The sequence below is a fragment of the Monodelphis domestica genome, chromosome 1 (genome assembly GCF_027887165.1).
Source record: "Monodelphis domestica isolate mMonDom1 chromosome 1, mMonDom1.pri, whole genome shotgun sequence".
NCBI lineage: Eukaryota > Metazoa > Chordata > Mammalia > Didelphimorphia > Didelphidae > Monodelphis > Monodelphis domestica.
The window spans coordinates 507,201,160-507,228,239 of NC_077227.1; the positions used below are offsets into that span (position 1 = coordinate 507,201,160).

General features: G+C 41.6%; 1 protein-coding gene across 1 annotated transcript in view; it reads right to left on the bottom strand.

Annotated features, from left to right (window-relative positions):
• Nucleotides 1-1,133: 1,133 nt before the first annotated feature.
• The window catches only part of EYA2 (EYA transcriptional coactivator and phosphatase 2), a 264,430-nt gene continuing 238,483 nt past the window's right edge, over nucleotides 1,134-27,080 (bottom strand). Inside the window, exons 12-16 of the mRNA XM_007475803.3 lie at nucleotides 25,627-25,787; nucleotides 21,674-21,788; nucleotides 20,776-20,897; nucleotides 19,876-19,976; nucleotides 1,134-2,000 (exon numbers count right to left, since the gene is read on the bottom strand). Of these exons, the coding sequence (XP_007475865.1) occupies nucleotides 1,920-2,000; nucleotides 19,876-19,976; nucleotides 20,776-20,897; nucleotides 21,674-21,788; nucleotides 25,627-25,787 (580 nt within the window). The 3' untranslated portion in view covers nucleotides 1,134-1,919. The remainder of the gene's footprint in view (nucleotides 2,001-19,875; nucleotides 19,977-20,775; nucleotides 20,898-21,673; nucleotides 21,789-25,626; nucleotides 25,788-27,080) is intronic.

Sequence of the window (27,080 nt, forward strand, 5' to 3'; positions counted from 1 at the left end):
TCCACCATTAGAGCTACATTACCTTGGCAGTGGATAGAAAACCTCCCTCAGAGCCAGGAAGACCCAGGATCAAGTGATACCTCTGATATGTTGTGTGACCCTGGGTGAGTCATTTCACTTTTCAGTGTTCAAGGTAACTGCCCTTTTCCACCATCCACTATTCTTATTCCCTGTCCCTACTTGGGCACAAGCTAAGTTTTGCTCTTAGTCATTCGATAAATATAAACCAAACTTTTCCAGAGAGTTGATTCTGGTGATGGGATGGGGGAGGTTGGGAGAAGAAAGAGAGGTCAGAAAGGGCAGTGGGCATGGAGACAGTCTGTGTCTACTTCCTAATCTTGCCTGGGTTGGCTCTCTCTCATCCCTTCCAGCCAAGTGAAAATCCTCGAGCTCAGTTTCAAAGAACATCTGGATCAGGGAATCCTTGTGGCAAGGGATTAGTGCTTAGGCTATCACAGGGTGCCTTTCTTATTTATTTATTTTAAAACCCTTTCTGTCTTAGTAACTAAAACTTTCTGTCTTGGGAAAAACAGAAGGGTAAGAGCTAGGCGTTTGGAGTTAAGTGACTTGTCCAAGGACACACAGTTAGGAAGTAGCTGAGACCAGTATAGGGTTGCTTTCTATGATAGCCCTCCATACCCAGGGCTCACTGAGCTCAAAGCTCTTGCATTTCCATGGATACCAAACAACTGCTCCCCTTTACCCATGACTCTTGCCAATGGAGAACTTCCTCCATTGTTTTAAGCTGGTATCAAGATCCCATAGACCAGTGATGATGAACCTTTTAGAGATGGAGTGCCCAAGCTGCAACCCTCATGCCACATGTGAGCCCTGGACAGGGGAGGAAGGAAGCTCTCCCATTGGGCTGCTAGGCAGAGAGATGGGTAAAGTGAGGCATGTCCTCAGGAGCAGTGAAGAGGGGAAGAGGAGCAGCCCTGTCTAGTACACATGCCATAGGTTCGCCAACATGAACACAGACCAAAGTCCTACTGGGTCCCCCTGTGGGTCAACAGTAGTCAGGCAAATGTCGGGGTTCCCAAGGATCTCTGCATCCCCAAAACATTCTTCATCAAAGTAAACATCTACCTGGGTGAGCTCAGGTCTGGAGAAGGAACAAAGTTGTTACCCCTATCTCAAAATGTAAACGTGGTTTTATTCAATGCCTTTTAGTCTCACAAGGTACAGCTTCCCCTCACCTTCTTCCCTCCCCCCAACCCCAAAACAAGATGGCCACATAAGGCACCGTGCACTGTTCACACGCCATCAGGAGGCTTTCCCAAGAACAAAAATAAGCTCCAGGTCTTCTTGATGACCCTGAATGTCCTCACTTACTAGTGTACAAAGTGTGATTGTCCCTCAGAGTACAACTTGAAGAAGTTAGATCTGTAAGCCCCCACCCCCTCCCCAACCCCAACCCAATGAGAGAGTTTAAAAAATAAAACCAGCAACAAGGAAATCTGCCATCACAGGTACGAGAGCATAATACCAGAGTAATGAGATTAGTTCATAAATTAAAAAAAAAAAAACACAACAAACCAGCCTGCCCACTCCTCCGCATAGCAATGATTTCTTGCTTCCCTTCAGTGAGTCCTGTGGGAGGTCCTGGTCAATGAACCTCTACAAGGTCTGGGTCACATCCCTGCTCCCCGCTCCCATCTTCATCCCCAAAGTCAGCCCTTCCCCAGCTGTCTCCACAAGGGCTCTCAGTTCAGCCTTTGAGATTTCCTCCCGTCAGAGGGCCTTGGCTCCCAAGTTAGTGGTCCCAATATTAGGGAGACTGCTCAGTCTCTGCCTTCCAGGTCCTCAAAGTCTGAAGCAGGGAGGCAGGATGGAAAAGGACAGCGCTGTGCAGGGGCATGGGTGGGAACTGTCCAGTCAAGCTCAGGGCCACTCCAGGGTAGAACCTCCCTGTGGCTCTGCTATAAATACTCCAGCTCCAGGGCATGCCTCAGGGCCTCCAGGTCTGCATGGCATGAGATTCTCCAGAAGGGCATGTTGTGCTGCAAAAGAATGACAGAAAAGTTCACCTTTCTTTAGTACATTCTATATTATGGAATAGGAGCAGGCAATATCATCTCCACTGTGCAAGTGAGCAAACAAAGGGGACCTGAATTGTTCAAGATCCAGACCTGAATCTGGGCCTTTTGTCACGAATTCCAAGGTTCTTTCTGCCACAAAATAGTCCACACCCAGAAAATGTTACTCTTCTGACTCTGCTTTAGGTCTCTAACAGCCTTGCTCAATGTTTGAAGGAATTGGAAAGAAATATTCTCTCTAGATCTACCAGAACTAGACAGTAGTCCAGGTGTGAACACATCCTCATTTAGAATAAAATTGGATTCCCAGAGCATTTTGGTAGCCTTTCAGTCCCTCATTAACTCTGGAATACTGTCATTTCTATCGCTCCTTCTTTGTGCTAAGCACACATAAATATTTTGTTCGATCCTTATAATAATGCTGAAAATCAGATGCTATTATGATCCCCATTTTACGAAGAAATGGAGGCATTTAGAGGTTGAATGATTTGCTCAGGGTCACACGCTTAGGTAAAGTGTCTGAGGCTGGATTTTTTACTAGGGTTTTTTCCACACCAGGCCCAATAATCAAATATACTTCTTATTGATGGCATGAGCTGCCTCCATGAAGGAGGAAGTAGCTAGTGTTGGAGAGGATGCCAAGAGATTTGGTATCTCTGAGAGGAAGCTAGTTTTCCATGAGCACCAGAAAATGGAAGGAAAATGAGAAAAGGATTTCTAGGATCATCAGATGACTGTTAAGAATAGAGTTCCTTTCTAGAGGTTAGGGATGGAGGAGACTAAGACTGGCCTGGAAAGGAATAAGAACAATATGGGGAGAGGAACAGGAGAAAGTAGCTTTTTTCTTGGGCACAAGTGATTCTTAGTCACAGATATCACAGGAACAGGATAGGAATTTGTTTACCACAGCACATGGGGTGTACCAAGGAGAGAGAGAGAGAGAGAAGCTAAATTAGTTCCAAAAGTCTAATTAGAATGGTAAATAAGCAGCTTCCCTCTGTAGATCTCACGTCCAACCTTTGGTTTAAAGCCTTCTCATTTGGTTATTGTGTCAGGGAGATATTGGGTGATAATTATTATTTTCTTTGAATAGGAAGGGTATCAACTGTTATTATTTTGGGCTGGACTTGTGATTTAATCATTATAAGGAATTTCCAGTGAGGCAACTTCCTCTATCACTGCAGGTTGGGCACCTACTTTACAACTTAGAACCTTAGTTACTAGTATGCATTGGGAGAGAAGATAAGTGATTTGCCTAGGGTCACACAGCCAATATGTGTTTGAACAGGAGTCCTTCATTTGGGGTCTGTGGACATATTTCAAGGGATCTACAAATTTGTTTTTTTGTTTTTAATTTTGATAGAGACTTGGATTTCTGGAGTCAAAGTTGCAAAGATAAGAAAAGGAAATCTACAGACCTTGCTCAAATTTATCTCCAAACAACTTTAAAAACACCTCAAAACAAATTCTGGAGCAGTAGAACCAATAGGGTAAAACAATTCTCTAGCCCAAAACAACACAGAAAGTAAGCAGGAATGGTCTATTTTACTCAGGTCAGAGAGGAGTATAAACTAGTATAGACAGTGTCCCAGCACCCCTCACAGAACTCCAGGCCCTCCTCCTGCCACAGACCTACAGGTACCCGGATCCACCTGATTCTTTCCTCCAGCACAGACTAGCAGGCATCCTCATGTATACTGAGGAGCAGGTCCCAACACAAGAAACTTGGGACAGTGTTCACTCCACCCAAGAAAATGGACTAGAAAAATGAGCAACAGACAAAGAAGAAACCTGACCATAAAAAGTTCTTGAAGAGTACAACTATGTCAAAATATGTACATGCAACCCTCCTAAAGGAAAATATGAAATGGGATTAGGCCAAAAAAAGAATTCCTGGAGGAGCTCAAAAAGGATTTAAAACATGAAATGAGAGAATTAAAATAAAAACTGAAAAAAGACATGAGAAAGATGCAAGAGAAACATGAAGAAAGAGTCAATAACTTGGTTAAAGGAATCATAAAAAAATGGGAAAAAATACAAAAACCCACTGAAGAAAACAACTTCCTTAAAAACAGAATCAACCAAATAGAAAGAGAAACACAAGAATTTGCTAAAGATAACTCCTTAAAAAGTAGAATTGATTAATGGAAAGGAGATACAAAAGCTCAATGAAGATAATTATTCCCTAAAAATTAGACTTGGCCAGTGGAGCTAATGACTCCATGAGACATCAAGAAACAATGATGTAAAAATCAAAAGGATGAAAAAAATAGAAGAAAATGTAAAATATCCCACTGGAAAAACATTTATCTGGAAAACAAATCCAAGAGACATAATCTAAGAAATATTAGACTATTGGGAAGGTATGATTTAAAAAAAGTCAGGGAATCTTGTTATAAGAATTTATCAAAGAAAAGTGCCCTGATATTCTTGAATAAGAGGGAAAACAGAAATTGGAAAAATCCAACATTCACCTCCTGAAAGGGATCCCCAAATAAAAACTCCTGGGAATATTAAGAGCCAAATTCTAGGGCTTACAGGCCAAGGAGAAATACTGTAAGCAGCCATAAAGAAACAATTTAAATATTGTGAAATCACTCTCAGGATTACACAGGATCTAGCAATTTCTTCATTAAGGGGTTAGAGGACTTGAAATATGACATTCTGGAAGGCAAAGGAGCTAGGACTACAATCAGGAATCACCTAGTGAAACTGAGTGTACTACTCCAGGTAGAAAATAGATATTTAATGAAATAGAGAACTTTCAAGCATTCCTGATTAAAAAAAAACAGAACTGAAGAGAAAATTTGATGTTCAAAGTCAAAATGCAAGAGAAGCACAAAAAGGTAAATAGGAAGGAGAAATCTTAAGGGATTTGATAAGATGAAACTGTTTACATTCTTACATGGGAAATGATACTTGCAACACTTAAGAACTTTACCAACATTAGGACAGTTAGAAAGCATATACACAGAGGGGTATGAGAGTGAGTCAAATATGATGGGAAGATATCCAAAAATAAAACAAAATAAAATTAAGAGATGAGAAAGAGGAATGAATTGAGAGAAGAAGGAAGGATAGGTAGAATAGGATAAATTATTTCATTAAGGAGTTGCAAAAGATATATTACAGTGGAGGGAAAGATTTGGATGTGGGTGGGGTGCACAACTGTGAAGACTGGTTTTAGCTATCTCCTGATTATAACAATGATGATACTTAGCTCTTTCTTTATTGTAAAGATAAAATTGTAATCTCCTGATTGTAACAATGAAAGTTATTTAGCTCTTCTTTTATAGTGAAGCTAGAATTGTAAGCTACAATCTATTTTTAGATATTAACTACAAAAAGGTGTTAAGTAACTTCAAAAGGTGAATTAACCACAAAAAAAAGTTAAGTAACTACAAAAGTGAACTTACCAAAAGAGGTGTTAAGTAACCCAAAAAGATCTAATCTAACCAGAGAAGGTGAGAACTAAAGAGTGGGCAGTCCTGGAGAAAATCTAACCAAAGAAGGTGACAACTAAAGAATGGGCAGTCCTGGAGAAAAGCTTCTGCTGTGATTGGCAGACATCAAAATTTGGGGGAGGTGACACAAGAGAAAAAGATCTTTAAAAAGTGGACCAAAAGGCAGAAGGAGATCATTCAGATCATTCATTCAGACTCAGACACAGTCGTTCAGAGATTTGGGCACTGACTCGGAGGAGCAACTGGAAGACAGACCCTTGAGGAATGACTGGAAGGCAGACACCCAGACATCTTTTAGACTGTCACCATTGGTGAATGAAAAGCTGACTTAGTGACCCCGCCTTTCTGGAGGCGTGAAGTCAGAGTTCTCTCTCTCTCTCTCTCTCATTCCTTAATATTTTCTTTCTATTGTAAATATTGTAAATAAACTACCATAAATTCCATTTACTTTAGTGATTCATTTTGGGATTTAGAAATTAAACCCCCAGCGACCACCTATATAAATAATATTCAGAGTCCAACCACAATTTAAATTTAACACAACACTTGTACCTTACTCTCATCAGAAATGGTTCAAATAGAGAATAACACCCACACACAGTTGGGCATAGAAATCCATCATACCCTTTAGGGAAGTAATAAGGGAGGGGGATAAGAGAAGGGGAGAGACTGATAGGAAGAAGGGTAAATTGGAAAAGGCAGTGATCAGAAGAAAAACATTTTTGAGAAGGGTAAGGGTGAAAGGAGAGGGAGAAGAAGGAGGAGAGAGACAGGCAGACAGACAGACAGAGAGAGTCAGAGATAGAAACAGAGAAGGATAAAAAGGGGAAAAAGAGGGTTGATAGGAATACATAGTTGTTAATATATAATAATAATAGCAGGGTGGATTAAAAACCAGAATCCTACAATATGGTGTTTACAAAAAACACATCTGAAGCAGGGAGAAACATATAGAGAGTAAACATAAGAGACTAGATCTGAAGTAAAAAAAAAAGACAGCAATCATGTCCTCAGACAAAGTTAAATTAAAAATAGATCTAATTAAAGAAGTCAAGAAAAATACATCTTGATAAAAGGTGCCATAGATAATGAAGAAATACTAATACTAAACATATGCTCACCAAATGGCATAGCATCCAAATTTTTCAATGAGAAATTAAATGAGCTACAGGAGGAAATATAGTGGACTACTGGGGGATCTCAAATCTCAACTTTCCCCTCTCAAAACGAGATAAATCTAACCAAAAGAGGAACAAGAAAGAAGTTAAGGAAGTGAAAAGAATTTTGAAATGTTAGATATGAGAGATCTCTGAAGAAAATTCAATGGGAATAGAAAGAAATATACTTTCTTCTCAGTGAGTATATGGTACCTATTAAAAAACTGATCAAATATCAGGGTATAAAAACTTTACAACCAAATGCAGAAAAGCAAAAATATTAAGTGCATCTTTTTAGACAATAGTGCAATAAGAATTACATTCAATAAAGGGGTGAAAAAAGACATAGAAAATTAATTGGAAACTAAATAATCTAATCCTAAAAAAGAATGAAATAAAAGAACAAATCACAGAAACAAGCAATAATTTCATTAAAGAGAAATGACAATGAGACAACATACCAAAATTTATGGGATATAGCCAAAGCAGTACCAAGGAGGAAATTTATATCTCTAAATGCACATAACATGAAAACTGAAAGAGCAGATTGATGAATTGTAGATGTAACTAAAAAAACTTAAAAATAAACAACAAATTAAAAATCCCCAATTAAACACTCAATTGGAAATCTTGAAAATCAAAGGAGAGATTAATAAAATTAAAAGTAAGAAAATAGTTAAAATAATAAGACTAGATGCTGGTTTATGGGAAAAAAACCAATAAAATAAACAAACCATTGGCTAATTTGATTAAAAAAAGAGAAAACCAAATTATAAGTATCAAAAAATGAAAAGGGTGAACTCACTACCAATGAAGAAGAATAAAAGCAATTATTAGGAGATATTTTGCCCCATTATATGCTAATAAATCTGACAACCTAAGTAATATGGATAAATATTTACAAAAATATATATAGCCCAAATTAAAAGAAGAGGAAATAGAATACTTAAATAGCTCCATCTCAGAAAAAGAAATTGAACAAGCCATCAATGAACTCCCTAAGAAAAAATTCCTTGGACAAGATGAATTCATACCTGAATTTTAATAAATATTTAAAGAACAATCAATTCCAATAATTTATAAACTATTTGGAAATTTTGGCAAAGAAAAAGTCCTCCAAAATCCCTTTTATGATACAAATACAGCACTGATCCCTAAACAAGGAAGAACAAAAACACAGAAAGAATACTACAGACCAGCAATGGCAAAGTATGAACACACAAGTCTGGAGGGGTGGGAGATATGCGGGGGGTGGGGGGGGGACTTCTTTGTTCCTCCTCTTCCCAGCACCTGGGGACATTTTCTTGTATGCCCTACCTACTCCTTTGTCCAGCTGCCTGAAGTGAGCATTTCTTCCCTCTGCTCTCTGGGATAATGTGGGTGGGTGGGGCTCGCAGGCAGCTTGAAGTTGCAGTTTGGGAATGTGAACTTAAAAACCTTTGCCAACACTGCTATAGACTAATTTTCCTAATGAATATTGATGCAAAAATCTCAAGTAAAATATTAGGATGGAGATTATAGCAAAATATCACAAAGATCATACACTATGACCAGGAATGCAGGGTTGGTTCAGTATTAGGAAAACTATCAGCATAATTGACCCTACTAATAACAAAACCAACAGAAATCATATGTTTATCTCAATAGATGCAGAAAAGACTTTTGACAAAATACAATCTTATAAAAAACACTAGAGAGCATAGAAATAAAGGAAACTTCCCTTAAAATGATAAATAGTATCTATCTAAAATTATCAGCAAGTAAATGTAATGGGGATGGGCTAGAATCCTTCTCAATAAGATCAGGGGTGAAGCAAAGGATCACCACTATTATTCAATATTTGCACTAGAAATGTTAGCTATAGCGATAACTAAAGAAAAAATAGAAGAGATTAGAATAGGCAACAGGGAAACTAAACTATTACTCTTTGCAAATGATATGATGGCATATTTACAGAATCCTAGGGATTAAATAAAAAGTTAATTGAAATAATTAACAATTTTAGCAAAGTTTCAGGATATAAAACAAACCCACATAAACCATCAGCATTTCTATACATTACCAACAATGTACAATAGCAAGAAAAGAGAAGAGAGATTCCATTTAAAGTAACTGTAGACAATATAAAATACCTGGAGATCTCCTTGCCAATTCAAACCTAGGAATTATACAAATGCAACTACAAAACACTTCTCACACAAAGAAAGTCAGATCTTAAAACAATTGGAAAAACACTAATTGCTCATGGGGTAGGATGAGCCAATATAATAAAAATGACAATTCTACCTAAATTGACTTACTTATTCAGTGCCATACCAATTAAACTACTTAAAATTACTTCATAGAGCTAGAAAAAATAATGATAAAATGTATCTAGAAGAACAAAAGGTAAAAAAAAATCAAGGGAATTAATGGAAAAAAAGTTGAAGGAAAGTGGTCTAGCTGTAGCATATCTCAAATTGTATTATAAAACAGTAATCATCAAAAGAATCTAGAACTGGCTAAGAAATAAAAGTAGTGGAACAATGGAATAGATTAGGTACATAATACACAGTAGTAAAAGATTATAGTAATCTAGAGTTTGATAAACCCAAAGACCCAAGCTTTTGGGATCAGAATTCACTATTTGACAGAAACGACTGAGAAAACTGGAAAACAGAATGGCAGAAACTCGGGACAGACCAACATCTGACACCGTATATCAAGATAAAGTCAAAATGGATACATGATTTAGATGGAAAGGGTAATATCATCAGCAAATTAGAATAGGGAATAGTTTACCTGTCAAATCTATGACAAGAGAAGAATTTATAAAAACAAGAGAAAGAACATTATAGAATTTTGATTACATTATAATAAAAATATTTTATACAAACCAAACCAATGCAACCAAGATAGGAAGGAAAACAGAAAACTAGGAAAAAATTTTTTACACAAAGTATCTCTGTCATAGACTCATTTCTTAAGCATATAGAGCATAGTCAATTTATAAGATCATAAGTCATTCCCCAGTCGATAAATGGTCAAAGGATATGAAAGGACAGTTTTCAGATAAAGAAATCAAAGCAATTTATTGTCATACAAAAATGCTCTAAATCACTATTAGTTAGAGAAATTCAAAGTAAAACAACTCTGAGGTACCACCTGACACTTAGCAGATTGATGAATATGACAGAAAAGGCAAATAATGAATGTTGGAGGGGATGTGGCAAAGTTGGGACCACAGGACCTTTCTGTCTGTCTCATAGGTGAAACCCTCTAAATGTGTTGTTTTCCCAAATTCAAATGTGAGTTCCTTGAGAGCAGGGTCCAGCTTACGGTTCTCTTTGTCTACTCTAGCACTTAGCACAATGTTTTACACATAGTAAGTGCTTCATAAATGCTTTTTCATCCATCCATCTGTTCATCCACTGATTATACCACATGCTCTCCAGCCTCCTCTGTTGTCTATCACTCATGGATTTACCTATTAGTCAATCTGGACAGACTTTCACAGAGGGTCAGAAAATGACGTCTTGTTTCCAGGAGAGACATGGTGAGGAGGATGAGGACTTGTTTGCACGTGTGTATTTTAGGGGGGAGAAGGGAGGAACTGAAATAATTAATGCAGCTGTATAGCTGAATGCCCCAGGAAGGGCTGGGGAATAGAGGGTTCAGAGGAGCGAGAGATATAGTCCCTGCCTTCAAGGAGCTTGTGGCTCTAGGTGCATCTCTCCTTTTTAATGTCCCCAGCTTCTGACACATCAGGCTTGGATTGCCATCATCTGGGTCCAGCCAGAAATCTGCAAGGAACTGGAAATATCCCAGACATGAAGAGGGCCAGAGCAGCTGCCTGAAAGAGTCCTCTGGTTATTCCCTTCCTTCTGCCACGTGAAAAGAGAACATCACCATCAGTATTACTGATGATATTAATGATAATAACAATAGGAGAAATTAGGATAAGAGCAGGGGGGCACCTGTAATCCTGACTAAAAACAAAGACAGGAGGGTTAGCTTATACCAAGCAAGCTGCTGGCCAGCCCCAGGGGACCAATGGACAGATGGAGCCTGTGGTCATGCCAATTATTCCCACAGCCAGCCTGCTGCATTCTGAGCCAATGGGGGAGGGGAAAGAAAGCATTCAGACATCATCACCTTCCCTAGAGTCCTCCTTAAAACTTCCCTGAAAGAGGGAATTTATTTTTTTCACACACATAATTTTTTTTTGGCTAGAGTTGGCAGAGGGGGAGAGGGAAGCAGTGGGGCTGAACAAACTCCTGGGCCTGAGAAGTGACACGTTTTAGGTGATGGGCTGAAGCCCATCCGGAGAAAGGCAACCAGAATGGGGAGAGAGATGGCAATGAAGGCACATTCAGATCTTGGATTCGACGACCTCTAAAAACCTGTATGGCTCTAAATCTGTGATTTTCTGATTGAAGAACCAATCCGGAGAACAGAAACCTTAGGAGAGTTTTCTCAGAGGAAGTTTCTGCTTTATCCTCAGAGAGAAGAAGGAATAAGCATCAGTGGGGGAGTGGAAATTATCGGGAGAGATTTTTCAAGTTGATATAAGGAAAACTTTAAGATAACTGCTGTTGTTCCAAAGTGGAATTATAGATTTAAACTAGGTTAGACTAAAATTTTAAACCTTTAATGGGAAGGGACCTTGTTTCATACTTTCCTGTTAGTCCCTCCTTTCAAAGAGTGTTTAATAGAACACATTGTTTGGGAAGTACTTCCTTCACAATAACTATGAGGTCTGGAGGATAACGAATCCCATTTTGCAATTGGAGAAATTAAGGTTCAAGACAGGTGAGATAATTTGTTTAATTTCCCACTGCTAAATATGTGGCAGAGCTATGAGCTCTGACCCAGCCCTCCATCTCCACTGTGTGTGTGATTTTTTTTTTAACCTTTACCTTCCATCTTAGAATCAATACTGGATACTGGTTCTAAGCCAGAAGAGCAATAAGGGCTAGGCAATGGGGGTTAATTGACCTGTCATACAGCTAAGAAGTGTCTGACTCCATATTTGCACCCAGGACCTCCTGGCTCTGGGTCTGGCTCGCCATTCACTGAGTAACCCAGCTGCCCTGCATGTCCATTGTTTTTCTCACTGACACCATTCTTGCACGATAAGGGGCACAATGAATAGAGTGCTGGGCCTGGAATAAGAAAGAACTGAGTTCAAATGTAGACTCAGACACTTATTAGCTGTCTAATTAAACCACTTGACTTCTGCCTGCTTCAGTTTCCTCAACTGAGGATAATAGCACCTACCTCGAAGGAGCAAACTTTAATGCGCTACTTTATTATTGTTAATGACTTCCTTGTCCCCAGAACAATTTGAGGAAGAGGCTGGACAGGCACTTGTCAGGATGCTGGAGATATGATTTGTTCTCCAGGTTCCAAAGTTGGGTTAGTTGTTCTCTAAGTCCCTTCCAACTCCAGGTTCTTTATCCTTCACCAAGCAAGACTATATTGCATAACGCAAAAAGTGATGGATGAGGAATGAGAGGACCTGGCTTTGAGTCCCGTCCCTCACTAGCTGGATGAAGAGGGGCAAATCCCTTCACTTTTATGCTGTTCAAATATTATCTTTTTTTTGGTCATTGTTCAGTCACGTCTGACTCTTAATGATCCCATGTGGGGTTTTCCTGGGGTTTTCCATTTCCTTCTGTAGCTTGTTTTTCAGAAGAAGAAACTAAGGCAAACAGCATTAAGTGATTTAATGGTCACAAAGCTAGTGTCTGATTTAAATTCAGAACTTTCTGATTCTAGGCACAGGGCCTTATCCACTGTACCACCAAGCTGCCCTTTTATATTTTATAAAATTAGGGTTGGACTCTGGGAGCTCTAACAATCTTCCTAGATCTAAATCTGAATCTATTATCCCTCAGGCAAGGGTAGTACATAAAATCTGGGGAGACTTGCAGCCTCCTTTCCAACAGAAAGCCCCCCTTCCCCATGAAGAGCCTGCATGTTTTCCAATATTGCTGATAACCTCTGTTCAGTTTACAGGGAAGAAATAAGAAATCCTTCTCCCCGGAGGGGCCAGCATGAGGGTGACAACTGCACCCTGGCCTCATCCAGGCCCTTCCTGTTTGAGGGGTGACTTAACTCTACAATAATTGGATAAGTCCAGGGAATGCCGCGGATGACGACGAGCTATGCACTTATTGACTGCTACCCCCTTACCTCACCGCACCGTGTCTCATTAAATCTGGGGAAATGGCTTATGTGAGCTGAGGGGCCACAAGAGGCCTGGGCAAATGGAAGTGTGTGTATATGTATGTTAACATGCAGAGCTACAAACACATCGAAATGAAGGAAAACACAGAAACTGAGGAACAAGTGGTACATATTACCCGGAGCCGGGCTGTTTGGGGGAAGTCTCTGGTTTGGAACCCATCTGAATAATAAATAAAATGACTAATAAATGCTAATCCTTTTCATTTGAATCAAAGCAGAATCTCCCCTGGAGAGGGAGAGGAAAAGGGAGAGGGAGGGAAGGAAGGAAGGAGGGAGGGAGGGAGGGAGGGAGGGGGAGAAAGAAAGAGAGAGAGAGAGAGAGAGAGAGAGAGAGACAGAGAGAGACAGAGACAGAGAGAGACAGAGAGAGAATGACAGAGAAAAGCAGAGAGAGAGAAAGAGAAAAAGAGAGAGAAAGGCAGAGAAAGGGAGAGAGAAAGGCAGAGAAAGGGAGAGAGAAAGAGAGAGAGAGAGAGAGAGAGAGAGAGAGAGAGAGAGAGAGAGAGAGAGAGAGAGAGAGAGAGAGAGAGAGAGAGAGAGAGAGAGGGAAACAAAGACTAGAATGGTTTAAGGTCGGAGGGGCAGCTTGGAGGAAGGGGTTCTCTTTCTTCCGACCCCATGGAAAAACATTGACCAAAGTTTGGCCAAGGTGACAGTCTTTCTAGTGTCACAAGATGGCTCTCACAAAGTATTCTCAGTTATTAAAAAAAATTCTGAGTGATTAGTGGTGGGTAGGAAAGGGGAGAAAGGGGAAAAGGGTCACAATTCCAATTTCTATGTATTCTATGTAAATTAAATTCTTAATTTAATTCTAATTTCTGATTGTCTGATTTCTGTTAGCCAAGGGTGATCTTCCTGGTTATGGCAACCTTCACTTCACCTTACAGGGAAAATGATTGTTTCTTGTCTTTTTCTTCTACATATCTAGATATCTTGAAGTCTTTGAACTTTGTGGATGGGCCAGACAGTGGCCTGGATCAAGGTGAATGGGGGGGGGGTCTTCCTTCCCAGGTCCCCTTCTGAGCTAGGAAATGAAGGCGACAAGCTGATTTTTTGGAACAGGGCAGTCAGGACTTTGGCCTTCTGAACTGAACATCTCTTCCCCTCATATCTACAATAAAATCCAATGATGCCTTTATATGGAACGTTACTTAGAGCCTAATAAATTCAAGTGGGCAGCTGGATGATGAAATGGATAGAGAGCTGAGCTCAGAGTCAGGGAGATTTGTCTTTTTAAATTCAAAGCCGGTCCTAGGTTCTTACTAGCTGTATGGCCTTAGGTGAGTTACTTAACTCTGGTTGCCTCAGTTTCTTTATCTGTAAAACGAGCTGAAGAAGGAAATGGCAAACCACTCCAGTGTCTTTGGCAGGAAAACCCCAAATAGCACCATGAAGAGACAGACATGACTGAAATGTCCAAAAAAGAACAATAACCACCTTGTTGAGTGTGATGTCCCTCCTTGGATAGGATGGCAGTGGGTGCCAAGAAAATCCAAGTGGGAAAGAGTCAAATATGTCAGAAATGACTGAATAACAAATAAATTCACAAACATTCTAGATGAGACCAAAGACCTTTTCAGTAAATATCATCCATGGTGGTCTCAATGCTATGTTAGATATGTAGAAACATTATGCTCCATTTCCCATCTCCATGCTTTTGCATAAGGTGTTTCCTCATACCTAGGATGTCATCCTTCCTTACCTCCGGCTGTTAGCCCAACTCCAGGGCTACCCTCTACAGGAGGCTCTTCCTATCCCTCTCTTCCCCCAATTATTTTGTATACACTTGAGTTAATTGTTAAATTTATTAATAAATGCTTGCTCATTGATTGCTGAGACCTATTAATTTGGATCCATCCTGGGTTTGGATTACAGTTCTCACAATGCCAAACTCTGTCTTCTGCCCAAAGTTCTATCTTAGTGATGGTGGGCTGATATTGTTATGTTTAGGTGGAAATTACAATCACTCTCTCCTCTAGGAGGGCACACTGTGCTTTAGTCGGTGTATAGACAGCTGGTCTCAGACCTAGGTCCTAGTCTCACTTCTGACACATACTGGACAAATTAACTATTTAATTTCTCAGTGCTTCAAGCAACTCTTTTAAGACCATAAAAGTTGCTGGGAAGCTACCAGTCTAGCAGAGGGAGTTTCCTTGCCTTGGTCCTTCTGAGCTAGGAAATGGAGGTGACAAGCTGATTTTTTTGAACAGGGCAGTCAGGTCCAGTGCTTATCCTGCTTCTCCTCTCCAGGGCTTCCCAGGGCAAACAAATATGAAAAGGGTGAATGCCAACAAGTCTTTCATCCCCCTCTGTTCTTCCCCACTCTCCCATCCCAAGCACGGGCTCCTTCATTAGGAGCTGACAAGGCAATCTATTAAATGGCCAGTTCTGCGCTCTTTGCCCTCTAGTCCAAGCTGACCGCTCTCCTGGCTCCTCCAGAAAAACTACAATTCAGCAATCGCAGGCAGTGAACACAACTCCATCACACAAGACTCCAAATGGAGACCTCGTTGGGTTTTCTTTCTCTCAGTCAGTCCCTCCCCATTTGGAGACTCAATTTCTTTTTTTTTTTGGTCATTGTTGTTGGGGGGTGGGGATGTGAGTCAGGTGGGGGGGTGGGCAGGGAAGAGGATGGGAAAGGCCCCTTCCTCCACAGCCTTGGTTCCTAGGCTTGATGGCTGCTGACCTCGGCTAGATTTATCACTTGTGGAGAGGAGGAGAAAAATGACCCACTAAAATTGAGATATTATCAACACTGTCAGCAGAAACATTGCAAGGCTCTCTTCTCTTCCTCATATTTTACACAGCTCAGGTGTACAACAGCCTGAACTAATGACTCCCATCAATCACAAGGCCATGGCAGCCCCTTGCAAGTAGCATTTCCTGCTAATGGGGCAGAGTGCTTCATTTGAGAGGCCATGGAAGTAAAGAGGGCTCTGAGTAAAGCCCTGCTTCTGCTGGCCTGCAGGATTTGCCCCCTGCTAGCAGGTGGCGTCTTGATGTGGGCTCTGAAGCTCAGCTTTGGGACCAACTACTCTGTTTCCAGAAAGTCAGGGGAGAGATGGGGAGAGATGGGGAGACATGGAGATAGATGGGGGGAGATGGAGAGAGATAGATGAGTGTGAGAGAGAGAGAGAGAGAGAGAGAGAGAGAGAGAGAGAGAGAGAGAGAGAGAGAGAGAGAGAGAGAGAGAGAGAGAGAGAGAGAGAGAGAGAGAGAGAGAGAGAGAGAGAGAGGGAGAGAGAGATGGAGAGAGACAGACAGAGAGACAGAGACAGATTTGGAGGGGCCTGTGAAAGAACCCTCCTCTCAAGCATTTCACTTCTTTCCCCTCTCAAGGCTAACTTCCCCAGTCCAAATTTTAAACAGCTCATCCCAAAGGCCAAATATAACCCTCCCCCCTCGATTAGGGCAGCCCAGAACTTTCTCCCTTGATGAGGTTTTTGAGAAGCCAGCAGCACCAGGAAATGAACTCCAAAGTTTCATAACGTGGCCTCAATAGCTGCAGTCTCTCTAAAGGACCCACTATGGATTTAACTAGTTTGGGAGTTCTTAGATAGATTTTAGGGAAGCTATGAGCTTGAATGGGAAAATGGGAAAAAATGGCTTTTCTTTTTATTAACTTTGTAATGCTGTGTACTTTATTTTATACATTTAAATATATGTATATTTATTTGTAACAATATGTAAATTGTATAAATAAATAAAATAAACATTATTCTGAGAAGCTCCAAGAAAGAGGTCCCTGACCTACACAGAAGGAAGAGAATCCCTGCTTGTTCTAGACTCTCTTGAATCTTGCAGATTTTCATTCCTTTCTGCCTTTTAAAAAAACCTTATCTTTTGCCTTAGTATCAATTTTAAAATAGAAGAGCAGCAAGGACTAGGCAATGGGGATTAGGTATTTACCCAAGGCCAAACAGCTAGGAGGTATCTGAGGCCACATTTGAACTCAGAACCTCTCATCTCCAGACCTGGCCTTCTATCCATTTTCTATTCATCAAATGCCATGAAATTCTCTTAGCACCCAAGTTTCTTGGGGAGAAGATTTCTTACTTTTGTATTTGTAATCCTAGGTTTGGGCTGAGGTGCTTAATAAATGTGTTTTGACTGACTGATGTAATTAAAGCTCCTGCTTCCAGAGCTAACTATCTTCTTGACTGGGGGCTTATGATGGGGGCTACACTGGCCACACACAGCCTTGTTACAGCTCCAGCATGGTGAAAGCTATTCCAGGGGGCCTCTGAACCAAGCTCTTTTCTTCTGAAGCAGTTAGATAGATGGCACAATGGATAGGGCTCTGGGATTAGAGTCAGGAAGACCCTGAATTCAAATCATGACTCCTATAATTATTAGCTGTGTGACTTTGAATAGTTCACAGATCTTTTCAGAACCTCCTTCTCCTTCTTTGTAAAAAGGGGATAATAATCCCTTTATTACCCACTGCAATGGGTATTGGGGAGAAAGTGCTATAGAAATAGGTGATATACTGGGCAATAATAATAATAGCCACATTTCTATAAGGCTTTAAAGCATGCAAAGGACTTTACAAATATTATCCCCACAGATATGATCCCCTTCAATCTCTCTCTCTTTCTCTCACACACACTCACACACACACACACACACACACACACACACACACACACACACACACACACACACAGTGTGACACAGATGTAGACTCTAAATGATCACCCCAGTGCAAATATCAATGATATGGAAATAGGTCTTGATCAATGTCTCATGTAAAACCCAGTGGAATTGCTCATTGGCTATGGGAGGGGGTTGGGGAGAAAGGAAGGGAAAGAACATGAATCTTGTAACCATGGAAAAATATTCTAAATTAACTAATTAAATAAAATAAAAAAACCCAAATATTATCCCCATAACAATCTTAGGAGGTAGATGCGGTTCTTATTTTACCAATGAGGAAACTGAGGCTGAAAGAGATCAAGTGACTTGTCCCTGGGAAAGGTCACACAACTTGTGTCTGAGGTCAAATTGGAGCTCATGCCTTACTGAACCCCAGCTGCCTAAGGAGGGCAGAACTTTGCTAAAAGGGAAGGGAGTCACGATGCAGAGGATGGATTGGGAGACTGACCACATGGGTTTCATTCTCAGTTCTACTACTCATGACCAGAGGTAGCCAAGTGGCTTCACCTTTCTGGGCCTCCATCTGGAAAAAGGGGTTTTTAGAATAGATAAGTAATTCAGGTCCCTGTCTAGTTCTAAAGCGGAGGAACACAAATTTGGAGTTGAAAAGGACCTGTGTGGCCATCCATTCCAATGCCCTACTGGTATGGATAAGAAACTGAGGCCGATCAAGGCAACATGGTACTTCGTTGTTTTTCAGTCCTGTCTGACTCTTCTGTGACCCCACAGACCACAGCTTATCAATACTGTTCATGGGGTATTCTTTGGCAGGGATATTAGAGAAGCTTGCCATTTCTATCTCCAGTGGAGGAAGGCAAACAGGTTAAGTGACTTGCCCAGGCTCACATAGCTATTCAGTGTCTAAGACTGGATTTGAACTCAGGTCTTCCTGGCTCCAGGTCCAGTGCTCTATCCACTGAGCCACTTAGCTGCCACCCGTCTGAGGTACTACACAGATTGTAAGTAGCAGAAATGGAATCTGATGATCCTAAGGTATTACACTTTACCCTTGAAGGGAGACCCGGCCCTAGGCTGGATGCTCTGAGACCTTCTTCTGTTGAGTCAGAGGCTTTGTGTTTCCATCTGTGAAAAGTTGTCCAGCTCAAGAATGGGGTTGCCCCAGTTCTTAGGTGTGTGCAAGGGATTGCCTAGACCAGGGAGAGGGGTAGGAACATCCTCATGAATCCTGGGCTCTGTTTCTTACACTTGGACAATCTCTTTACAAGACCCAGTTCTGTATTCCCCGTTTCTCCTGAGTACAGGCCCCTCTAGGGTATGCAAAGAGGAATTTCTTGTTTGGGGTTTCCTTTATTTCAATAAATTGCCCATTGGGGGAAGCAGAGACTTGAAGGTGAAAAACAAGCAGGCCTTGCTATTAAGCTCCATGGCATTGGCAGGAATAGTTCCCAGCCCTGACTTGGGTAGGGGGAGGGAGAGTGGGAGGCTCAGCTGGAATGACCGAGACCCTGGGAATTCAGCTGTCGTTCTTTCCTTCTAAGAACTCGGCAGCCCCCCATGTCTCCCCTACTTGGTAGTCTGAGATCACAGAAATGGGATTTTACTTTTTCACGAGCTTAATGCCGTCTTTATTAACTGGGAACAGTCCCTGGAACATGTGATATATGAAAAGGAAGCCCACCCCCAACCAAGCAGAGCGGGGCTCTAGGGGGAGGCATTCTTCAACCAACCCAGCAGTTATCAGGGGAGGTGGCGGCCAGTGGCCTGGAGAAGGGATTTAGAATAGGAAATTACTCAGGATGCTTCTATGATTTACAAATGGGAAAAGGGTGGTGAGCCAAGAGCCTGGGAAAGAGAGATCCAAACCATTTGTGAGCCTGAGGAAGTCAGTGCAGTGAATGAAGTCTAATCCCATAGCCAATGCAAAAAAACCCCAACCAAACAAAACCCATGGATAGACTCACATCTAGGATCAGACATAGCATTGGAAGGGACACAGAGCCGGGCCATTCTCATTTTGCAGGTGAAGAAACCGAAGTGCAAAGAGTTTAAGTGACTTGCTTCAGATCATGCAGGTAGTAAGTTATATCAAATCCAGGTTGTTTTACTCAAAATCCTGATTTCTTTTCACTATACAATGTTGTCTACCACCTTCCCCTTCAATCTCTCTCTCTTACACACACACACACACACACACACACACACACACACACACACACACACACACACACACACACACACACACACACACACACTGACCCATAAATGTTACCTGTCCCTCTCTTTCTGCTCCATCCTTAATCTTTCTTTTTTCTACTTTTTTTACACACTCACACACACCCCTGGAGGGAAGGAATAATAGTCCTGAAATACCTTCTTTGCTCCTTGTTCCTCTTCCACACCATCTCCTATTACAATATAGACTGCTTTCCTGCCAAACCTCTGCATTATCCTTTCAAAGCAGCTCTCTTTTCCTGCAGATAAAGAAGTCGCCATTAGTGAGGACATTTGTACCAAGAGGCCTTTTCCTTTGCCTACCTGAGCGATAGCTCTTTCCTCGATGTTTGGGAGGGTCAGGATGGGTCATCTCATATGGTGGATCTGTTTCACTCTGCACCTGCTGCCATGATGTAGGACAAAGCACATGGGGCTTGGGTTCTAGTCAGGAGATCCTGGTTCTAGTCCTAACTCTGCAGCTGCACTCATTGTGTGACCGTAGGCAAGCCATTCTGGGCTTTTGGTTCTTTTTGCCCTAAAATAAGGCAGCTGGAGTTGATCAATCTCTAAGGTATTTTACCCATGATGCCAGTCTTAGCCTGAGTCAAGAGTGGGCTGAAAGGTAGGTCTCCTGAATTCCTTTCTCAGGCCAGACACTGACCAGATGATTATCCCACCTCCTTGGTTTTCTTGGCTCCATAAGTGGACAACTCTTAGTCACCGTTTTCTCAAGTCATTCATTCTGGTCAGTGAACTATCCCTCAAATCTGCTACGACTATAAATTTATAACCAATGGGCCAAATTTTATTTTTGGATACTTACAAATAAATCCCCCCAGAGGAAAGGGTGAGGATTAACGAGTGATCTCTGGCTGGCTGGGACAGAATCACAGTCCTTAATTTCTGCCTCAATGCTATTGTTCTCATAGACCAGTCTTGTGTTCTCCAGTTTAGGTCTCCCTCTGTCTTGGCCCTTTCCCTTCCCACCTGTGTGATGTGATTTTGAGCTGCCTACAATCTGTCTCCGAGTGGTCCTAACTTTATGACTGCTCTGACCTGTCTTTGTTGCACTGTAGATGTTTTCAATAGGGAAGACTGTGCCCAATCCATAGAGCAAGACTTTAGCTAGGGCAGGGATGAGTTGAGTGGTGGTAACCAGCACATTGACACAATTAGGCCTGGAAAACAAACAGAAACGAGGGTTAAAAGAACAAGCAAACAAAGCCAAAGCGATTGAGGCTGGGTTATTGTCTCCTGAAACAACAGATTAGGGTGGGGAGAGTAGAGAAGGTGCATGGCACTCTGAAGAAGTATCTCTAAATATGAGGTCAGAAAAAAGCCTGGCTAACAAATTTCTAGGGTCTCCCTCTCAAGTGAGGGTTACCAGATATAGCCAGCCTGCTTAACATGGGGGCATGTCCAGGGATGTGCCGGAGCCAGCTTGTACTGGCTTGAGAAAGATGAGTTATTATATATTTAATATGAGCACTTAAACTCTGGAAATCAGCAAAAGTTACACATAAGGGCTTGATTTATTATTCTGATGATTGTCAAGACTTAGGAAAATGTGAATAATGAAAATCAAACTTAAAAATGAGTCATAGATACTTTTTTTTTTGCAGAACTGATTGTTAGAACTTTTACCAGGACACCTCTGGTCAGTCTAACGCTAAGAATATTTCAGTTCTAGACAAGGGATTTCATCAATGGGACATTATCCTCCACTGATACACACTCTGGTAACCTGTCTTCACAAGCTGAGGGGCAGCTAAGAAAATTCATTATCCAACAGCCAACCTTTCTGGGATGAATGTCTCTAAATCTTGTATTTCTAGGCTCTTACACATTCAGTTGGTCAAACTGTAATCTGGTAGCTGCCTTCCTTTGCTCTGAGGAGGCTCAGTGGACACAAAGAACAGAGTAAGTCCTCTGGTCATTTTCCCACTGTACTTACCGGGAATGTATTAAATTCAGTGCCTTGAGAGCGTGTGTCAGCCAGAGGTCTGTCAAGGCCTCAAGTTCTGCTCTTAGCTGAAGCCAAGTTTCTCTCTTGGGAGCCCCTATCAAACCTAGGGGCAAGAGAAACAAAGGCATTGATGCCATTAATCATCTTGGGGGATCCCCAGGTGTTCACTGGGGCAAAGGTAGAGTGAAGAAATTAGGCTGACCCCCCCCCCCCCAATAACCCAAGATTCTTTCTAGCTTTATATATAGTTCTAAGATTTTATCAGTCTACCATGGATGCTTTGAGACTCCAAATGAATTCTCCCATATTGGAATCCACTGGGATGCGGCTGCTTCTTTCTCTCTCTGGCCAGATGCACATCTCCTCTATACAGAGGATGCTTTGGGACCTTGTCACTTTCTAGAGAGCCACAGGATTTTGGAGTGAGAAGGACCCTCACAGTTAAGTCTCTCCCCATTCCCTTATTTTATAGGTGAGGAAACGGGTCCAAGAAGTGAAATGCTTTCAAGGTCACATAATGAGTTTTGTGGTAGAGTAAAATCCAGGAGCTCCTTATTTTAAAAAGCTGGAGTTCTTGCCACTCTATTATGCTGTAACAGCTAATTAGACTGAGTAAGCTTCTACAAGGCAGGAGCCATACAGTATTAACATAACAGAGATTTACATATCCTTTCCTTTTACTGAAGATCTCTCTCTTTTAAACCCTTACTTTCTGTCTTAGAAATGATACTAAGGATTGGTTCTAAGGCAAGCAAGCAGTAAGGGCTAGGCAATGGGGGTAAAGTGACTTGCCCAGGATCACCCAGCTAGGACGTGTGTGAGGCTACATTTGAACCCAAGACCTCCTGCTTCGAGGCCTTGTGCTTTATCCATTGAGCTACCTAGCTGCCCCTTGAAGATCTAATTCTGAGACAGGTGAAGAGCTCATAGTCACTCAGAAAGTCCAATTTATTGAACCCTAGTCAGTGCTTCTAGCACTATTTATTTCCATCTTGAACTCAATCTCCTTTGTGCTATCCTATGGCATCTTCTCCAAGGCTTTCACACAAAGTGGATGCCAAGTACAAGTGTTGGTAATGACTTGAGCTCCCACTCTTCCAGACATGCTCTCAGGCTTCCGTTTCCTTGCCCACCCACCCACCTAAAGTTCACTCAAATCTTTCTGCTTCCAGTCTTGGCCCTTTCTCTCCCTCTCCTTCCATCATGTCTCTGAATCACTTCCTCCCAAAGGTGCGCTTCTTAAGCCTCTCCCATTATCCTCCAACACAGCCGCGCATTCCTTTCCCTTCCCAGATGTCTGCTCCTTTTCCTGATGCACGTACGGGCTGGCCCAGGGACTCGCAGTGACCCATAGAAGGACCTGTCTCCCAAGCCTGACTCTCCCTGACTCCGCTCGTCACTGCTGAAGCACCAGTCTGAGCACAGGTCTGCCTGCTCAACTCCATATCCCACCAGTTGTTAACAATACCCCTGGCCCAAGAATGACACCTCTGGTAATTTCCCCTCAGCTTATGTGAAAATTAAGCAATACTGACAGAGGACCAGGGCATTTCCTGGAGCTTAGGGGACCTTCTGGGAGGACCGGGTGGTTCAAGGCAAAACAGATGGCAGTTCATGGCAAGTAACAAATTACAGAATCCTTCCCTCCACTTTCCCAGCCCATCCTATTTCCTCTCAGCAGGATCAGAGCAGGGGGTTGGAAGAGGCCTTAAAATTCAGCTAGTCCAATCCCTGTTCAAACTAAAAAGTATAAAGCCACATCCATCCTCTGCTTAAACACTTCTATCGATGAGGAACTCACTATTTTATGAAAAAATCGATTTCATGATCAGACAGTTCAAATAGACGTTTATTGATTGATTTCTGAGCTAAAGTGGGCTTCCCTACAACATTCACTGACCCCAGTGTCTTTGGGGATACAAGACAAATAAAATCCTGCTTTCCCAATATTACTGCCTATCAGCTATATGAAAATAGAGATCAAATCCTTTCAAAATCTCTTCTTCTCCAGACTACACACCCCTAATTTATAGGATTTTGATTGGAAGGGGATCCAGAAATCATCTAATCCAACACCTTAATTTCATAAGGCAGATAGGTGGAATAATGGATAGAGTACTGAACTTAGAGTCAGGAAGACAGGAGTTCAAATTCCACTTCAGCCACTTATTCACTGTGTGATCCTGGGCAAGTCACTTCATTTTAATTTGCCTTATCTGTAAAATTGGCCCCCACCTCCCAAAGGTTGTTGGGGAGATAAAAAGATAGTATTTATAATGTGCTTTGTAAACCCTGAATATATAAATGTTAGCCATTACTGTTATTATTATTTTATAAATAATGAGGGAAGTGGGGGTTTGAGAGGTTAAAAGATTTATGCAAGCATACTGGCATTCAAATCTAGGTCTCCTGACCCAAAATCCAGTGGGTGCATCACTAGACTCTATTGTCTTAAGCAATCATCAGAGGATGTGGTCTTAAGTTCCCTCATTACCCCTGCCACCCTCATCTGGATCTTCCTGAGCTTATTAATGCCCTTCCTAATGTCTAACACTTACAGCCAAGAGTAAGAAATCTCTAAGTCTGGCAAAAGTTCTACAATTCTGGTTCCATCTATATCCAGTTACTTGATCTGTGTGTCTAAAGCTGCCTCCATTTAGTCTCATAATGCTGGTATAAAAGGCAGGGCTGGCCGAGGTGGCTCTCTTCCCCTCCTGAGCTTTTTCTAATGCTGGAAAAGCCACCATTCAAGCCTTATTCATCGGAGCATGGGATTTGTGCGCTAGAAAGAACCTTAGAAATCGTCTAGGTTCAATCTCTTCATATTACAGATAAAGACTCTGAGGCCTCGAGAGAATTAGGGTAGATCACCCACATATTAAATGGAAGAACCAGCATTCAAGCCTAGGACTTCTGACTTGAACTACAGTGCAATTTTTATGAGTTTGCCTCTCGTTAAGGATAGGCAGGTGCAAGAGGTTCATTATCCACCAAGGAGTCCTCTTCTCTTCCAGTCTCTCCTAGATTCCCAACCCAGGTGAGTTGGGCTAATTTTTTGCCTGAAAAACCATGATGAGCACTTGATTGATCTAGAGACCTTGAAGAGAAAGGTTCTCGATAGGTATAATGCAGGGTTCTTTTGCAGAACTCTGGTGTTTCCTTCCTCAAACATTGATATAATTAAAGTAGATCATCAGTCAAAAATATCCCTAAACATCAGCAGGAAGTGGAGTGTAAGAAAATTTTTTAAAAATATTTAATTAATTTATATTTTTCTGTGGTTACAAGATTCATAATCTTTCCTTCCCTTCCTCCCCCATATCCAATGTGAAATTCCACTGGGTTTTACTTGTGTCATTGAAGAAAACCCATTTCCATATTATTGATAATAATTGCACTAGGGTGATCTTTTAGAGTCTACATCCCCAATTGTATCCCCATCGAACCATGTGATCAAGCAGTTGTTTTTCTTCTGTGTTTCTACTCCCACAGTTCTTCCTCTGAATGTGGATAGTGTTCTGTAAGAAATTTTTTGTTGACTGTCCTGTTAAGGACATTGGAAGCTTCCCTCCCTCTCATACTCTCATACCCATTAGCCTTTAGGCTCCCAGAGAATAGGGACAGTACCTCATCTGAATTCTGCAATTACCCCCAGCACCTGGCACAGGAGGTGCTTAATAAACATTTGTTTATTAAGGGAACTGGAACATTTCTTTTGAGAAACTATAAATCTTTCCTGTGCTTTACATTTTTCAAGTCACCACTTTCAATACCATTAGTCCAAAACAACGTTCTTATTGTAAGGCAGGACAGGGAGTGCTCTCCTCATTTAACAAAAGAGATTTAAATAGGTAGATCTACTCCCACAGTGAATTAGTGGAAGAGCAGACTAAGAGGAGGTCTCTTTTTTTCCCACTCTCTCAGGGCTTCTGTCCACTCACCCCCAACATTATTCTTGTACATGTTGTACATCTCCTTCACTCGTCGGTAGCGGAATGCCAACTTCCTCATCCAGTCGACTCCCCCATGAACTCCAGAGCCCAGACACAGGTTGGCCCCTGCCGCTGAACTATGAAAACCGTCTGCTGAGAAGTTATATGTACTGTGGAGGGGGGGAAAGGAAGGGTACAAGGGGTTAAGGGGAGGAAGAGCAAAAGGGAGTGGGAAGGAGATAAAGATGGAAAAAGTTAATGTGAGCACACCCCAAAGGTTTGAAGAAGCTGATCCCCTACTATAAATCTATAGAACCCCTTCTCAAATGAATGTTTTTAAATAATCAAAGAAAATACCACACTTCAGAGAGGCTACTAAAAATAAAGATGTAATTTTTTCATTTCTTACCTAATTTCACAAAAATCTATTTATGGATCCCAAGTTAAGAACAATTAAACGGGACAAATGAAAATAACAACTGGTAGGTAGCTGTGGATCTGAAGAGAGAAGAAAGGTGCTTCGTGAGGCCCAGGGAGCCTCTTTCCTTCTCTCCCCTACCCATTAGTTTGTTTTTGTAAAGGAGGCAATGGTCACTGTACTGATTTCTCCGGAGGACAAACATTGTTCCTCCCCATCTTCTTCTCCTATCTAGGTATGATGTGACTAACAGATTTGGGGCTCAGTACCAGTGATACAGCCCTGCCTGGGTCATTCCTCTCTCGCTTAGAAGGACGATCATGAATTTATTGAATGTGAACAATGAAATCAGTTTCCCTGTGAAATTGGCGGACGTATCAAATGCTGGCAAGCAGTATGCGCGCTCCTCCAACGTTCCCCGCACATGGTTAGTGTTACTCTGAACAGACACACAGGCCTCTTGGCTGGGGCTCTCTGGGAAGAGGCCTTGGTGATGGATGTTAACAAGCCAGGGAATGGGCTGACATATGGCGGATGAAGCAATGAGCCTGCTATAGGACACCTCAGGTCCAGAGCGTGACAACTGGGTATTTTAAACCAGTCACTGATTTTGCTCTGGAAGGGATGTAGACTTTGGGTTTCTGAGACTACGGCAAAAATCTAAGCCAAAGGGAGATTAAAAGTGTCTATGATGAAGTCCAGAAGGGAAAGTCCTAAAGAGTAAAGTAAGTTAAATCATGATTTTTGCTTTATAAATATCATAGATGGTCCCTGGATGTGAGAGCTAAGAGGGACCTTAGAGATCATCTAGCCTAGAGGCTCTTTCCCTTGTCAGGATCACCATCCTGGGCAGTCTGATGAAATCTATGTGATTGGTCTCCTCAGAAGAATGTTTATTTTATTTTATTTTTTTAAATCCTGACCTTCCATCTTAGAATCAATACTGGATATTGGTTCCAAGGCAGAAAAGTGGTAAGGGTTAGGCAATGGGGGTCAAGTGACTTGCCCAGGGTCACACAGCTGGGAAGTGTCTGAGGCCAGATTT